We start from the raw sequence: 16,724 nt of genomic DNA, 5'->3' as shown, positions 1-16,724 counted from the left end.
CAGCACTCTGTAGCTACAGCAACACATCACCAGGGTGTTTGGTCACTGATCTACATCAGCACTCTGTAGCTACAGCAAGCACATCACCAGGGTGTTTGGTCACTGATCTACATCAGCACTCTGTAGCTACAGCAAGCACATCACCAGGGTGTTTGGTCACTGATCTACATCAGCACTCTGTAGCTACAGCAAGCACATCACCAGGGTGTTTGGTCACTGATCTACATCAGCACTCTGTAGCTACAGCAAGCACATCACCAGGGTGTTTGGTCACTGATCTACATCAGCACTCTGTAGCTACAGCAAGCACATCACCAGGGTGTTTGGTCACTGATCTACATCAGCACTCTGTAGCTACAGCAAGCACATCACCAGGGTGTTTGGTCACTGATCTACATCAGCACTCTGTAGCTACAGCAAGCACATCACCAGGGTGTTTGGTCACTGATCTACATCAGCACTCTGTAGCTACAGCAAGCACATCACCAGGGTGTTTGGTCACTGATCTACATCAGCACTCTGTAGCTACAGCAAGCACATCACCAGGGTGTTTGGTCACTGATCTACATCAGCACTCTGTAGCTACAGCAAGCACATCACCAGGGTGTTTGGTCACTGATCTACATCAGCACTCTGTAGCTACAGCAAGCACATCACCAGGGTGTTTGGTCACTGATCTACATCAGCACTCTGTAGCTACAGCAAGCACATCACCAGGGTGTTTGGTCACTGATCTACATCAGCACTCTGTAGCTACAGCAAGCACATCACCAGGGTGTTTGGTCACTGATCTACATCAGCACTCTGTAGCTACAGCAAGCACATCACCAGGGTGTTTGGTCACTGATCTACATCAGCACTCTGTAGCTACAGCAAGCACATCACCAGGGTGTTTGGTCACTGATCTACATCAGCACTCTGTAGCTACAGCAAGCACATCACCAGGGTGTTTGGTCACTGATCTACATCAGCACTCTGTAGCTACAGCAAGCACATCACCAGGGTGTTTGGTCACTGATCTACATCAGCACTCTGTAGCTACAGCAAGCACATCACCAGGGTGTTTGGTCACTGATCTACATCAGCACTCTGTAGCTACAGCAAGCACATCACCAGGGTGTTTGGTCACTGATCTACATCAGCACTCTGTAGCTACAGCAAGCACATCACCAGGGTGTTTGGTCACTGATCTACATCAGCACTCTGTAGCTACAGCAAGCACATCACCAGGGTGTTTGGTCACTGATCTACATCAGCACTCTGTAGCTACAGCAAGCACATCACCAGGGTGTTTGGTCACTGATCTACATCAGCACTCTGTAGCTACAGCAAGCACATCACCAGGGTGTTTGGTCACTGATCTACATCAGCACTCTGTAGCTACAGCAAACACATCACCAGGGTGTTTGGTCACTGATCTACATCAGCACTCTGTAGCTACAACAAGCACATCACCAGGGTGTTTGGTCACTGATCTACATCAGCACTCTGTAGCTACAGCAACACATCACCAGGGTGTTTGGTCACTGATCTACATCAGCACTCTGTAGCTACAACAAGCACATCACCAGGGTGTTTGGTCACTGATCTACATCAGCACTCTGTAGCTACAGCAAGCACATCACCAGGGTGTTTGGTCACTGATCTACATCAGCACTCTGTAGCTACAGCAAGCACATCACCAGGGTGTTTGGTCACTGATCTACATCAGCACTCTGTAGCTACAGCAAGCACATCACCAGGGTGTTTGGTCACTGATCTACATCAGCACTCTGTAGCTACAGCAAGCACATCACCAGGGTGTTTGGTCACTGATCTACATCAGCACTCTGTAGCTACAGCAAGCACATCACCAGGGTGTTTGGTCACTGATCTACATCAGCACTCTGTAGCTACAGCAAGCACATCACCAGGGTGTTTGGTCACTGATCTACATCAGCACTCTGTAGCTACAGCAGCACATCACCAGGGTGTTTGGTCACTGATCTACATCAGCACTCTGTAGCTACAGCAAGCACATCACCAGGGTGTTTGGTCACTGATCAAATAAATAAAAAAACATCTGACAAACAAGTGGATGAAAGTTTAAGTGTGGCAGGTGGTAGAGCAGGGAGGGAGGGAAGTCTTACCGGAGGAGGAAGAGAATGGTTATGTCTAGATAGCATACAGATGGTAGCAGGTATAGTGTAGTAAAGGAGGAAGATAATGGATATGTCTAGATAGCATACAGATGGTAGCAGGTATAGTATAGTAAAGGAGGAAGATAATGGTTATGTCTAGATAGCATACAGATGGTAGCAGGTATAGTATAGTAAAGGAGGAAGAGAATGGTTATGTCTAGATAGCATACAGATGGTAGCAGGTATAGTGTAGTAAAGGAGGAAGAGGTATTGGCAATAGCAGGAGTTGAGAGGGGAAGTAGGGTGATGTTGCAGCAGAGATGCTGATCTTGGGTCAGTTTTGCATTTCCCCCCACTAATGGTTAGGTTTGGGAAAGGGGACACTGATCCTAGATCTGTACCTTGGAGAAATTACGAGGGCGAGTTGGGCTTTGAACTGCTCACCTTAAGATCCCGGTGGATGATAGGAGGCTTCTGTTTGTGCATGTGCTGCACGGCGCGACACGATTGGTAGAAGATCTTCAGCACTGTGTCACATGACATGGGTCCCTTCTGCTCCACCCGCTTGATGAAGTCCACCAGTTGACCTGAGGGAGGAAGACAGGAAATGCCTGATCAGCAAAATGAAGAGTACTAGTCAAAGCAATTGCTAAATCACTGGCTAAACATTATGGGGCAGTTTCCCTGATACAGATTACGTTTAGTCCTGGACAAAACACATCTTTCAATGAAGAATCTTAGTCTCTATTGAGACTGCTTTTTAGTTCCGAACTAGTGCATGGGAACTAGTGCACGGGAACTAGTGCATGGGAACTAGTGCATGGGAACTAGTGCATGGGAACTAGTGCTGGAACTAGTGCATGGGAACTAGTGCATGGGAACTAGTGCATGGGAACTAGTGCATGGGAACTAGTGCATGGGAACTAGTGCATGGGAACTAGTGCATGGGAAACTGTGCATGGGAAACTGTGCATGGGAACTAGTGCATGGGAACTAGTGCATGGGAACTAGTGCATGGGAACTAGTGCATGGGAACTAGTGCATGGGAACTAGTGCATGGGAACTAGTGCATGGGAAACCAGCCATAAAGGTATTGCTAAATAGTAGAAGACTACAGCGCATACATATGCTTGATAACATCAGGTATATTCACAGAAGTATAAACTGTATTACAGACTTGTGAATATACCACTCCAAAATAGGCCTCTAGAAGATGTCGCTACATCCACATTACGTTCCAGGAGGCCCTTAGCGCTGCGCACAGCGAAACAGAAAACGTAGTGCGGACGTCGCTTGGAGTACTGCAACAGCTTTATGACTTCACTGTGTACCACAGAGGGGGCCCGGCCCGCCCCACCACAGAGGGGGCCCGGCCCGCCCCAGCACAGAGGGGGCCCGGCCCGCCCCAGCACAGAGGGGGCCCGGCCCGCCCCAGCACAGAGGGTCCCGGCCCGCCCCACCACAGAGGGGGCCCGGCCCGCCCCAGCACAGAGGGGGCCCGGGCCCCGCACAGAGGGGGCCCGGCCCGCCCCAGCACAGAGGGGGCCCGGGCCCCGCACAGAGGGGGCCCGGCCCGCCCCACCACAGAGGGGGCCCGGCCCGCCCCACCACAGAGGGGGCCCGGGCCGCCCCAGCACAGAGGGGGCCCGGGCCCCGCACAGAGGGGGCCCGGCCCGCCCCAGCACAGAGGGGGCCCGGGCCCCGCACAGAGGGGGCCCGGCCCGCCCCACCACAGAGGGGGCCCGGCCCGCCCCACCACAGAGGGGGCCCGGGCCCCGCACAGAGGGGGCCCGGGCCCCAAAGCGATAAAGTGGAGTCTACAGTACCTTTACAGAGCTCTGTGAGAATGAGGAACTCAGCCTGGCCCGTGTCCGACTCCTCCTTGGCAATGGACGCTGCAGAGCTGAACTGCACCACGTTGGGGTGACCAGAGAGCTTTTTCTATACAACACTCAGGTCAAAGAAAAGGAACTGATTGTCTGTATATCAAACTGGGTTGTTTCTTAAGCCCAGTTTCCATTAGTGCTTTATATTCGTTTTTTTTTATTTAACCTTTATTTAAACTAGGCAAGTAAGTTAAGAACTAATTCTTATTTACAATGACTGCCTACCCCGGTCAAACCCGAAACCGGACGACGCTGGGCCAATTATGCACCGCCCTATGGGACTCCCAATCACGGCCGGTTGTGATATGGCCTGGAAAAATCAGGGCCACATTCGACCCTAAATGCCAATGGAAATAAAGTTTTTGTGAATTAGGCTGTTTTAAATAATGTTAGGGTCAGAGGTTAGGGTCATGAATGTGGATGTATGAAGTGCCAAACCCATATTGCCATTTGACTCCTACACCAGAATTTGTTTTTAAGAATATTGTCTTCTTTATTCAGATTGGTCTATTTTGTCAAAAATGATTATTACGTCAGACAAACACGTCAGGTGTTCCTTGACTAAAGGATGTTGTCAAGGAGGAATGTTCCGTGTTTGACGTTCAACGAGAACACAGAACCACTCAAAAAGATACCATGATGCAGACCTCCTGGATGATTTCTTTGTTCTTCTCCTCCTCGTGGGACAGGAGCCTCTGTGTGCGCACACACACACACACACACACACACACACACACACACACACACACAACCATTTAACAAATACAGAACAGAGTATGCGTTCCAAATGGCATGCTATTGGAGCTGGTCAAACGTAGTGCACTACATAAAGGAATAGGGCACTACATAAAGGAATAGGGCACTACATAAAGGAATAGGGCACTACATAAAGGAACAGGGCACTACATAAAGGAACAGGGCACTACATAAAGGAACAGGGCACTACATAAAGGAACAGGGCACTACATAAAGGAATAGGGCACTACATAAAGGCACTATATAAAGGAACAGGGCACTACATAGGGCACTACATAGGGCACTACATAAAGGAACAGGGCACTACATAAAGGAACAGGGCACTACATAAAGGAATAGGGCACTACATAAAGGAATAGGGCACTACATAAAGGAATAGGGCACTACATAAAGGAATAGGGCACTACATAAAGGAACAGGGCACTACATAAAGGAACAGGGCACTACATAAAGGAATAGGGCACTACATAAAGGAACAGGGCACTACATAAAGGAATAGGGCACTACATAAAGGAACAGGGCACTACATAAAGGAATAGGGCACTACATAAAGGAACAGGGCACTACATAAAGGAACAGGGCACTACATAAAGGAACAGGGCACTACTTCTGTCTAAACTAACATTACGTTTTTATTTATTTAACCATTATTTAACTAGACAATTTAACTCAGTTAAGAACAAATTCTTATTTTCAATGACGGCCTAGGAAAAGTGGGTTAACTGCTTGTTCAGGGGCAGAACGACAGATTTGTCATTCTGCCCCTGTTCTGCCCAGCTCGGGGATTTGAACTTGCAACCTTCCGGTTAGTAGTCCACCGCTCTAACCACTAGGCTACCCTGCCGCCCCAGGCGAGGTGTGTGCAGAAAGGGATAATGTGTGTGAAGGAAATCAAAATGCTTACCTTGAGAGCATAGTCTTTACTGCTGCCTATGTCCTGAGCTTCATACACAAATGCAAAACCACCTGCAGAGGAAAAGACAACGAGGGATCAATGGCCCGGATGAGAGAGCCAGCACAACAATAGCTCGCTTCAGTGCTATTTCACACCCAGTGTAGTGCCAATCTCGGCCTCTATTCATAAAGTGTCTTGGAGTAGCAGTGCTGATCTAGGATCAGGTCCCCCCCCCCCCCCCTGTCCATGTAATGTTACACATTATGGTTTAAAATACCAAACTGACCCTAGGTCAGCACTCCCACTTTGAGATGCTTTATGAGTGAGTATGAGCGCTGGTGTTGTTCATGTGAAAACCTTTCATTTAAAGAAACATATGTAACAGTGATCGCTGTCAAAAGTCAACATAGGTTTTCCTCAACCGATTGCACTTCGCTACATTGTCATAACGGACAAAAACAAACTATGCTTTAGAATTATCTCATTGAAACAGGAGGTGGACTACTGAACACTAATCTGGAGACCACACCCATATTTTTTTTATTTACATTTCCCCTTTATGTAACCAGGCAAGTCAGTTAAGATCACATTCTTATTTTCAATGACGGCCTGGGAACAGTGGGTTAACTGCCTGTTCAGGGGCAGAACGACAGATTTTGTACCTTGTCAGCTCGGGGGTTTGAACTCACAACCTTCCGGTTACTAGTCCAACGCTCTAACCACTACCCTGCCACCCCTATATTCCAGGGGGCTTTTAGTCACTACTGTTGCTGCTAAATCATTGACATTTGCAAGAGGTTACGCCATGTGTCAACAGAGCACTTCTCTTTTTCACAGACAACGTTATTGCAGCATCAGTTTTGCTGTACGTTTTCAAGAATAGACACACAACACACTGTGTCTGATGACTCATTTGTAACAATTCTGTTCTAAGTTAACCTTTAAATGGAAAAAGGTGTGCTCTCTGCAGCCTGCTCAAACAAGACCATAACTCAGCTTGAATGTTTCTCAGAGCAAATCTTCACATTCCAACATTGTGCCTGCATTTGGGGAGTATTAGAATTGTGTACAAAGACATTTTTCTCACGATTTGTTGTACTTGCTAAACACCTAACATGTAAGATACTTCTGTGTGCACTGGGCAGGCATCTCAAGTGAATACTAATTCACTATTCATTTTGCATACGCCCTTCAAGTCAATGAGGTTTTGCTCCAATTCCTTAGCGACAAACAGAGGCCCGCTGAAATTAGAGACCAGTCTGTTCTCTGTGAAACATGAAACACCGCAGGCAGGGCCTCCTCACTCTTTATTGGACAACAATGTAAAGGTGCCCTGTTTCTGGCACAACGCCATTAACATTCCACGCCTGAGCTATGTTACAGCCCTGGTATCTCAGTAACCAAATAAAGCCCTGCTAAAAACGCCAACACTCTCCTGCTTCCACAAACCAGTGTGTAGGCCCTATCTGCTACAGCAAACCTGTTAGCCAGGACAGAGGGACAAAGGTTGGAGGAGGGCTGTAGAGTGGAGACACTCCCAACTCAGGTGTCAAAGGCTAGTGTAATAAGGTATAGAGAGAGAGAAAAGGAAAGTAAAAGAGAGAGCGAGAGCGTTCGTGTTAGACATACTGCAAATAGTTGTTAGTGGGCCCCTCTTTGGGCCCTGGTCTATAGAGCATGTTTACAAAGGGCCAGGACGACACCAGTATCTCTACTTGGGCAGGGACGACACCAGTATCTCTACTTGGGCAGGGACGACACCAGTATCTCTACTTGGGCAGGGACGACACCAGTATCTCTACTTGGGCAGGGACGACACCAGTATCTCTACTTGGGCAGGGACGACACCAGTATCTCTACTTGGGCAGGGAAGACACCAGTATCTCTACTTGGGCAGGGACGACACCAGTATCTCTACTTGGGCAGGGACGACACCAGTATCTCTACTTGGGCAGGGACGACACCAGTATCTCTACTTGGGCAGGGACGACACCAGTATCTCTACTTGGGCAGGGACGACACCAGTATCTCTACTTGGGCAGGGACGACACCAGTATCTCTACTTGGGCAGGGACGACACCAGTATCTCTACTTGGGCAGGGACGACACCAGTATCTCTACTTGGGCAGGGACGACACCAATATCTTTACAAAGGGCCGGGACGACACCGGTATCTTTACTTGGGCAGGGACGACACCGGTATCTCTACTTGGGCAGGGACGACACCGGTATCTTTACTTGGGCAGGGACGACACGGGTATCTCTACTTGGGCTGGGACGATACCGGTATCTTTCCTTGGGCTGGGACGACACCAGTATCTTTACTTGGGCAGGGACGACACCGGTATCTTTCCTTGGGCCGGGACGACACCGGTATCTTTACTTGGGCCGGGACGACACCGGTATCTTTACTTGGGCAGGGACGACACCTGTATCTTTACTTGGGCAGGGACGACACCGGTATCTTTACTTGGGCAGGGACGACACCGGTATTTTTACTTGGGCAGGGACGATACCAGTATCTTTCCTTGGGCTGGGACGATACCAGTATCTTTCCTTGGGCTGGGACGATACCAGTATCTTTCCTTGGGCTGGGACGATACCAGTATCGCAATATTAATTCCATGGTAAAAATGAAAACACGAAGCAGACCAAACTCTTTGGTCCTTTAAAAACTTGCTGTATGTAAAAATATTGTGTGCTATAGCTTGGGAAATAAATACATGTGAATCGAGATGACAACATAATGATGTTTGGTCACAATATTAGGGCTGTTTTCCAAAAGAAGTTAGTGTTTGACATTAATGCTTGTCCGGGACAGTAAAATCGTTTTTTTTTTACAAAATTCGTGCTAATGTTGGGTTTTTGAGCTAGCACCCAATAGACTCCAATTCGCTCCTTGTCCAAGAATTACCCAGAATACTCCAAGCGGGCAATTGACATAGCAAAGGCAAAGTTTTCCATCTCCTCAAAAGTATAAAGTTCTCTTGCGTTACAGACTTATTCTAATATTGATTGAATGTATTTTTTCTTTATCAATCTACACACAATACCACACAAGGACAAATCGAAAACAATTTGTTGCAAATAAAAAATTAAAAAACAGAAAAACCCTATTTACATAATTATTCAGAACCTTTGCTATGAGACTCGAAATTGAGCTCAGATGCATACTGTTTCCATTGATCACCCTTGAGATGTTTCTACAATTTGATTTAAGTCCACATTTGGTAAATTCAATTGATTGAACATGATTTGGAAAGGCACACACCTGTCTATAAGGCCCCACAGTTGACAGTGCATGTCAGAGCAAAAACCAAGCCATGAGGTCGAAGAAATTGTCCATAGAGCTCCTAGACAGGATTGTGTCAAGAAACAGATCAACAAATGTCTGCAGCATTGAAGGTCCCCAAGAACACAGTGGCCTCCATCATTATTAAATGGAAGAAGTTAGGACCCACCAAGACTGTTCCTAGAGCTGGCCACCTGGGTAAACTGAGCCATCGGGGGAAAAGGTCCTTGGTCAGGAAGGTGACCAAGAACCCGATGGTCACACTGATAGAGCTCTAGAGTTCCTCTGTGGATATGGAAGCACCTTCCAGAAGAACATCTGTGCAACACTCCACCAATCAGGCCTTTATGGTTGAGAGGCCAGGCGGAACACTTCCCAGTAAAAGGCACATCACAGTCCGCTTGGAGTTTGCTGAAAGGCACCAAAAGACTCTCAGACCATGAGAAACAAGATTCTCTGGTCTGATGAATCCATGATTGAACACTTTGGCCTGAATGCCAAGCATCACGTCTGGAGTTAACCTGGCACCATCCCTATGTTGAAGCATAGGTGGCAGCATCATGCTGTGGGGATGTTTGTCAGCGGCAGGGACTGGGAGACTAGTTAGGATCGAGGCAAAGATGAACGGAGTGAAGTACAGAGAGATCCTTGATGAAAACCTACCACACGGCGCTCAGGTTCACCTTCCAACAGGACAACGACACTAAGCACACAGCCAAGACAACGCAGGAGTGGCTTTGGGACAAGTCTCTGAATGTCCTTGAGTGGCCCAGCCAGAGCCCAGACTTGAACCCAATCAAACATCTCTGGAGAGACCTGAAAATAGCTGTGCAGTGACAATCCCCATCCAAACTCACTGAGCTTGAGAAGAATGGGAGAAACTCCACAAATACAGGTGTGCAAAGTTTGCAGCTTCATACACAAGAAGACGCGAGGCTGTGAACGCTGCCAAAGGTGCTTCAACAAAGTACTGAGTAAAAGGTCTGAATATTTATGCAAATGTAATTTAAGATTTGTTTTGCAAAAAATTCTAAAATCCAGTTCTTGCCTTGTCATTATGGGGTATTGTGTGTAGATTGAGGGGGGGGGAACTATTTAATACATTTTAGAATACGGCTGTAACGTAACAAAATGTGGAAAAAGTTAAGGGGTCTGAATACTTTCTGAATGCACTGTATCTGCCGTTGCCAGACTCCACTGAGGCATATCGATCTGCAGGTTGAACATGGTTAGACTGTAGACTCCTAAATTGACAGCTGTAAAAACCGCCCAAAAAAAACTGTACTAACTACCTACTTCACATGCTGATATTCTCTTTGGTATTATTGTGTGTGGCTATGTTTGCTTGCTAGCTAGCTAACTAACTAGCCAGCCCACAGAGAGAGCATTGCAGAGTTTGTAGTCGACTTGAGCTGCAACAGACAACAAAATGAAACATTTGTTCACAAAAAAATATTATTCTCACATTAGTGTTATTTAACACTGCAAATTAAAGAAACAAGTGGTATTGGGTGGATTTTTCTTTTAATTTCTAACAGATATTTTAATCTCTGTCGCATGAAACCCCTTGTGCGTGCGGGGCTCTTTTGATTGCTTTTCCCCCACCAATTGCATTTTGGAACATTCACTCGGAATCTACAGCCATGTGCGCTTTTGTTGAGCTCATAATATGAATAAATAAAACATTTCCGATTTTTTTATTAAAGTGCAGTGGTTGTATGAATTTTGGATCTGTCGTCCCAGAGTCTGTTTTGAACCGGAGGAAATTATTTAATAAGGTTTTGGTTGTAATGTTGCAATATTTTATAGGCTACCAAGGGAGTCCTCCAGGAGAGCCTTAAAGGGGCAGTGTTTTGAGAGGCTTAAATATTCAAAGAGGCCAATAGGCAGAGTGTAGACTACATTTGTGTCTGATTCTCTATGGTAAACAAGATTGAAATGCATTTTTGTTGTGGTTCCTTTGCATAATACAATGATGTAAAAATTGTTACAAGTGACTTGAGCTTTTGGACAAGTAAAAACGACCTGTACTACTTGTCCTATGGACATTGATGACAGCTAGGGGACAAGGCAATGTAGCCTATGGCAATGTAAAGGTCCTGATTAAATCGGGACCGAATTAGAGAGGTGCGGAGATCCTGCAATAATTTCAAAGTCAATCTTAAAACAATCCTTTATTGTCAACTATCTTTAATGTTTTATCAATGAAAGGAAGTGTCTCAGATGAGAACACAGTGCTCCTGTTTAGTTAATTATAAATTCTTAAGGTTTTCGTCATCAGGACTTTGTGCGGGTATTTCTATTCCTTTCATGACCATTTTTGACAATCTAAAATTGTTGGATGTCCATACACTCCTTTTAAAAACTGACAACATTACAATAAACCTGATCAAAAGAACAAATATTCTCCTTAATAAAGGAACTATGAAGCATCGCTTGAGAGTGATGAGAAAGTGTTTGATTAAAGGGAAATTGGTTCTCCATTTTAATGGCATGAAACACTACAGGTCTCAGGAGTCTTCTCTGTAAACTTCCACATGAACAATACTGCAGTGCTTTACGTTGAAGATTCTCTCAGAAGAGGTAATACTACCAACGGAACCCGAAGCACTTGCTCTTTTCCTGCTCCATCTCTCCCCAGATTCCTCAAAATGTCAGCTGTCTGTTTCAAGGGTAAGCAAGAACCTGTCCCACGCAGGTTATGTGTACTGAGGGCAGAAAATAGTAAGTAGGTACTAGGGTAGTTCGATTGTACACAAACAGTCTATATAGATATTATCCATGACAAATTCCTAAACAAAGTTATCTAATAATTATTTGTTACATGGACAGCACAGCTAAAGTACCCGTATTCAATATTAACGTATTTATATGTACAACCCTTGCACCAGTATATCATCATGTAATTTGTTGACACCTGCCTATCATGTCAATACAGCCGCCTTAACAGTTGGCCGTAAATAAAAATTTAAAATACTATAATATCTAGTATGTCTTGTTAAAATCATATTCTAGCTAGCTGATAAAGGATGCTAACAAAATAAACCAGATTGCTAGCTAGCTAAAGTTAGCTAACCAACCGGTATGGCTAGCTTGCTAGCTAGTTAACATTAGCAAGCCTAGTGTCATGTAAATATGACATTTGCGGATTATCAGCCTTGACACATAACTCACCTTCAGCTATAACCCTTTTGATTCTCAGTTTCATGTCACCAAGCTCCACAATTTGCCCAACAAAATCATTTTGGTCTCGACTTGCGCCTCCAGTGCCACCGGGCCCTGCCAGGAAATCAAGTGCCGACTGGAAGAGGGACATTTTGTCCTGCGTCCCCGGTGTAGCTCAGCGAGCTCTTTCCAGGCCTTACAGAGATAATATGCTGTAGGCAAAGGTTTTTAAAAATCAAATCAGTGATGTTGTTAAGTTAATTATGAACGTCGGTGTCTAGTTATTTGATTCCTTCGCTACACAAACATTATCGTCCTACTCATCTAGAGTGGCCATGACTGCACTTCCGTGAGATGGTGACGCATCTCGTGACGTCACGAACGTTCTTCTTCTGTGGTATAAGGGAGGTCCGCAAATTAAAGTTTAAGGAGCATGCCGCCACCTACTGTGCTGGAATGTGAGTTCAATAAGTTTTTCCTGATGCTGTACTAATAAGAAAAATAAATAAACGAATAAATCCCTACTAACAAACCCTCACCAAAACCCTTCCAACCCCCTAGTAGAAGCACCAGTCTAAGGCACTGCATCTCAGGTGTCACTACAGACCCTGGTTCAATTCCAGGCTGTATCACAACTGGCCGTGATTGGGAGTCCCATAGGGCGGCGCACAATTGGCCGGTGTTGTCCGGGTTAGGGTTTGGCCATCATTGTAAATAATAATTTATTCTTAACTGACTTGCCTAGTTAAATAAAGGTTGCATTTTTTTTTTTTTATTCTGACAGAATGTCCACTTACTAAGGGAGCAGCCACTTACTAAGGGAGCAGCCATCCGTCCGCCTAGTAGTTCCACCAATCTGTTTTACAGCCTCTGTGTAACAGCTGTCCAGCGAAGACAAGAATACTGGTCTCGACACCAGTGTAAACAGATATGATTGTAGATCGTAACTCTCTTACGTTGTGGTTTTTAAAAGGATCACAAGTTGATCTGTAGTTTATTCTTACAAAAATAGTACAAAATGCTATAAATGTAAGTACCTGACGATAGACACAAGGAAGAACATTAGATGTGCAGGTCAACAGTATGTTAATGGCTGTAAATTTGTGATTTGTTTGTTAGCATGGAAATAACTGAATTAGCAGGGAGCTCCAACATAGGATTTTGCCTGTGCTTAGCTGGATTCCGTTTCTTTTTATCCCAAAAAACTACCTAGTCCTTGCCGATGACAAGCATACCCATAACTTGATGGAGCCACCGCCATGCTTGAAAATAATAAGAGTGGTACTCGGTGACGTGTTTGTGTTATATTTGCCCCAAGCATAACTCTTTGCATTTATTTGTAACAGCGAACACAAGATCACTGGTCTCAGCACCAGTGTAACAGATGTGATCATACTTGGCTGTAGATTTGTGATTAGTCTGTAAGCAGGGAAATAACTGTGAATTAGGAGGGAACTATTGGGACCATTACAATTAGAGCATGCTAGCTAACACACTATTACAGCAATAACATCCTATTAGAGCATGCTAGCTAACTCGCTCTAACTTTGGAAGTATATCATCATTGTTTGTTTAAATTGTTTAAAAGATGACTTGTGTCATGCACAAAGTAGTGGTCCTAACCGACTTGCCAAAACTATAGTTTGTTAACAAGAAATTTGTGGAGTGGTTTAAAAATAAGTTTTAGGGGCCTACCCAAAATCTCTCGTGGCACAGCTAGCACTGTGATGCAGTGCCTTAGACTGCTGCGCCCCGAGAGATTTTGGGTTTGAGTACAGGCTCTGTCGCAGCCGGCCGCGACTGGGAGGCCCTTGGGGCGGCGCACAATTGGCCCAGCGTCGTCCGGGTTAGGGAGGGTTTGGCCGGCAGGGATATTTTGAATGCTTAGCAGGACAGAAAAATATTCTAATTCACACTTATCAAGAGAACATCCCTGGTCATCCCTACTGCCTCTGATCTGGCAGACTCACTAAACACATGCTTCATTTGTAAGTGATGTCTGAGTGTTGGAGAGTACCCCTGGCTATCCCAGGGATGAACACTTTTACTCAAGTAGAATTTTACTGCGTGACTTTCACTTTTACTTTAGTCATTTTCTATTATTAAGGTATCTTTACTTTTACTCAAGTATGACAATTGGGTACTTTTTCCACCACTGCTAGCTTAGTGATGAGCTTGGAGCGGACTATGGTGTTGAACTTTGAGCTGGAGTCTATGAACAGCATTCTCACGTAGCATATTTCCCCTCCTGTTCAGGTGGAAGGGGCAGTGTTAAGTGGAATTGAGATTGCGTCATCTGTGGTTTGTTGTGGAGGTATGCAAAGCTGTCATCACGTCAAAGGGTGGTGTCAAAGTAGCTCAAAAATAAAATATATTTAGATTTGTTTAACATTATTTTGGTTACTACATTATTACATGTGTGTTATTTCATAGTTTTGATGTCTTCACTATTATTCTACAATGTAGAAAATAGTACAAATAAAGAAAAACCCTTGAATGAGTAGGTGTGTCCAAACTTTTGACTGGTACTGTACATATACATTTATTTTCCATAATCTGGTCCGGAAGCTAATTTCCTGAAATGATATCCGGATGGGGTTTTGTACTGTGTATTTAAATAGTGTATTCTCGACATAGCGCCTTCTAATATTTATTCTACTGTACAGTTAGTTACACTGTTTATACACACCACATATTTATTTATATACTTGATTCTTGACATAGCTCATCCTAATATATCTACTGCTGTACATATCATTCTTAGTATATCTTGTGTAAATTAATCTGGTGTATACAGTACACACCGAGTGTACACAAAAATAAGAACATCTTCCTAATATTGAGTTGCACCACCCTCTTTCTACCCTCTGAACAGGCCAATTCATCGGGGCATGGACTCTACAAGGTGTCGAAAGCTTCCACAGGGATGCCTGCCCATGTTGACTCCAATGCTTCTCACATTTGTGTTAAGTTGGCTGGATGTCCTTTGGGGGGTGTACCATTCTTGATACACATTGGAAACTGTTGAGCGGGAAAAACCCAGCAGCTTTGAAGTTCTTGACACAAACCGGTGTGCCTAGAAAATACAACCATACCCTGTTCAAATACAGTTAAATCTTTTGTCTTGCCCATTCACCCTCTGAATTGAACACATACACAATTAATATCTCAGTTGTCTCAAGGCTAAAAATCCTTCTTTAACCAGTCTCCTCCCCTTCATCTATACTGATTGAAGTGGATTTTAATTAACAAGCGACATCAATAAGGGATCATAGACTGACCAGGTGAAAGCTATATAATGGAATGAGCAGGTGTTCTTAATGTTTTGTACACTCAGTGTTCATACAGACAGAGTTTGGATTACTGTTGCAGTGCGATTTGCGTTGTTAAATTGGACAATTTTTTGTAATTGTAACAATTTTTCTCCCCATTTTCTTGACGTCCAATTACGATCTTGTCTCACCGCTGCAATTCCGGAGAAGCAAAGGACGAGTCACATGACCCGCCAAACCGCACTTCTTAACACCTGCTCGCTTAACCCGAGCCAGTCGTGACACAGGCTGTAGTGACGCTGCAACAATGCGACATGCCGTAGACCACTGGGAGGCCCCTTTCTCGTTACATTTTTGATTACTTACTTGCTTTCCATATTACTGCATTTTTTAGGAGGCTAGTAACATAAGCATCTCGCGGCACCCGCTATAACATCAGCTAAACTGTGTACACGACAATTAACTTTGATTTGAAAGGAAAGAGAATCTGACTTAGGGACTCTGACACCCTCTCCCTAGCTCTACAACTTGCCCCCCCCCCCAAACTTGCCCCTTAAGTCACCTTATCATTTAGAAGTGAACTTTGATTCATTGCTAGTCCAATGTGACATTCTGTTGGCTCACTGCATTTGTGATGCATATTGGGATGTTCCAGTGCACTCTTATCCTGTTGTGTCCACTATCCTGGCTGTCTGCCCTGGAGTTGCCATGTTGCCATGGTGATAGTTAAAGTGTATGGAGAGGATGGAACCACATGTAAACAAGTGCACAAAGCAGGTGTTCACTACAAGGAACAAACACAACCTGACACTCATTGACTAGAAATGCCAATGTGAATGCCATTCTGAATCTCCCATAAATGTCCTTGAGAGGCCCACTCCACCATTAGCCACCCCCTAAGGCAGTTACTAAACCATGAAATTGGACTGTCACATGACTGGTACTCAGACTAGATTACAATAGCTACAACATAAAAAATTTAAAAATACAAAATAAATGTTACTGTATGTATTTTTGTCAGGTAGGACCATACAGCACTAAATGAACGTTTGTAAACTAAAGTTTACATTTTAATCCAAAATATGAATAGTTGATATTTCCTCCTTTTGTATCTGTGTCTACTATATTTCCAAAATGCTTTAATATATCCTAATGTTTGTTTCTTTATGTAGGGAAAATAGTTTTAGCAACATAAAAGCTTGCAATATTGGGTTACATCATCTTACATGGGCCTTGCCACGCCACTAGTTTAAATGCCCAAAAATCACACAAAATGAGAGCACGGACTTTTATTTGGTAGTGGACTATTAGAAAGCTATTTTGTCAAAGTGGCTCCTC

The 16,724-nt window shown here is 44.5% G+C and overlaps 1 protein-coding gene across 2 annotated transcripts in view; it reads right to left on the bottom strand.

The window, feature by feature from the left end:
• The window catches only part of gak (cyclin G associated kinase), a 45,672-nt gene extending 33,162 nt beyond the window's left edge, over positions 1 to 12,510 (bottom strand). Inside the window, exons 1-5 of one of the 2 annotated variants that reach the window (XM_031817040.1) lie at positions 12,124 to 12,510; positions 5,667 to 5,728; positions 4,642 to 4,701; positions 3,947 to 4,061; positions 2,565 to 2,707 (exon numbers count right to left, since the gene is read on the bottom strand). In XM_031817040.1, the coding sequence (XP_031672900.1) occupies positions 2,565 to 2,707; positions 3,947 to 4,061; positions 4,642 to 4,701; positions 5,667 to 5,728; positions 12,124 to 12,265 (522 nt within the window). In that variant the 5' untranslated portion in view covers positions 12,266 to 12,510. The remainder of the gene's footprint in view (positions 1 to 2,564; positions 2,708 to 3,946; positions 4,062 to 4,641; positions 4,702 to 5,666; positions 5,729 to 12,123) is intronic. The other variant, XM_031817039.1, reaches the window with a different exon arrangement.
• Between the last annotated feature and the right edge of the window lie 4,214 nt (positions 12,511 to 16,724).

Source organism: Oncorhynchus kisutch, linkage group LG3, assembly GCF_002021735.2.
Source record: "Oncorhynchus kisutch isolate 150728-3 linkage group LG3, Okis_V2, whole genome shotgun sequence".
Taxonomy (NCBI): Eukaryota; Metazoa; Chordata; class Actinopteri; order Salmoniformes; family Salmonidae; genus Oncorhynchus; species Oncorhynchus kisutch.
Note: the sequence above shows the minus strand (reverse complement) of the source record. Positions and strands in the feature narration are given on the sequence as shown.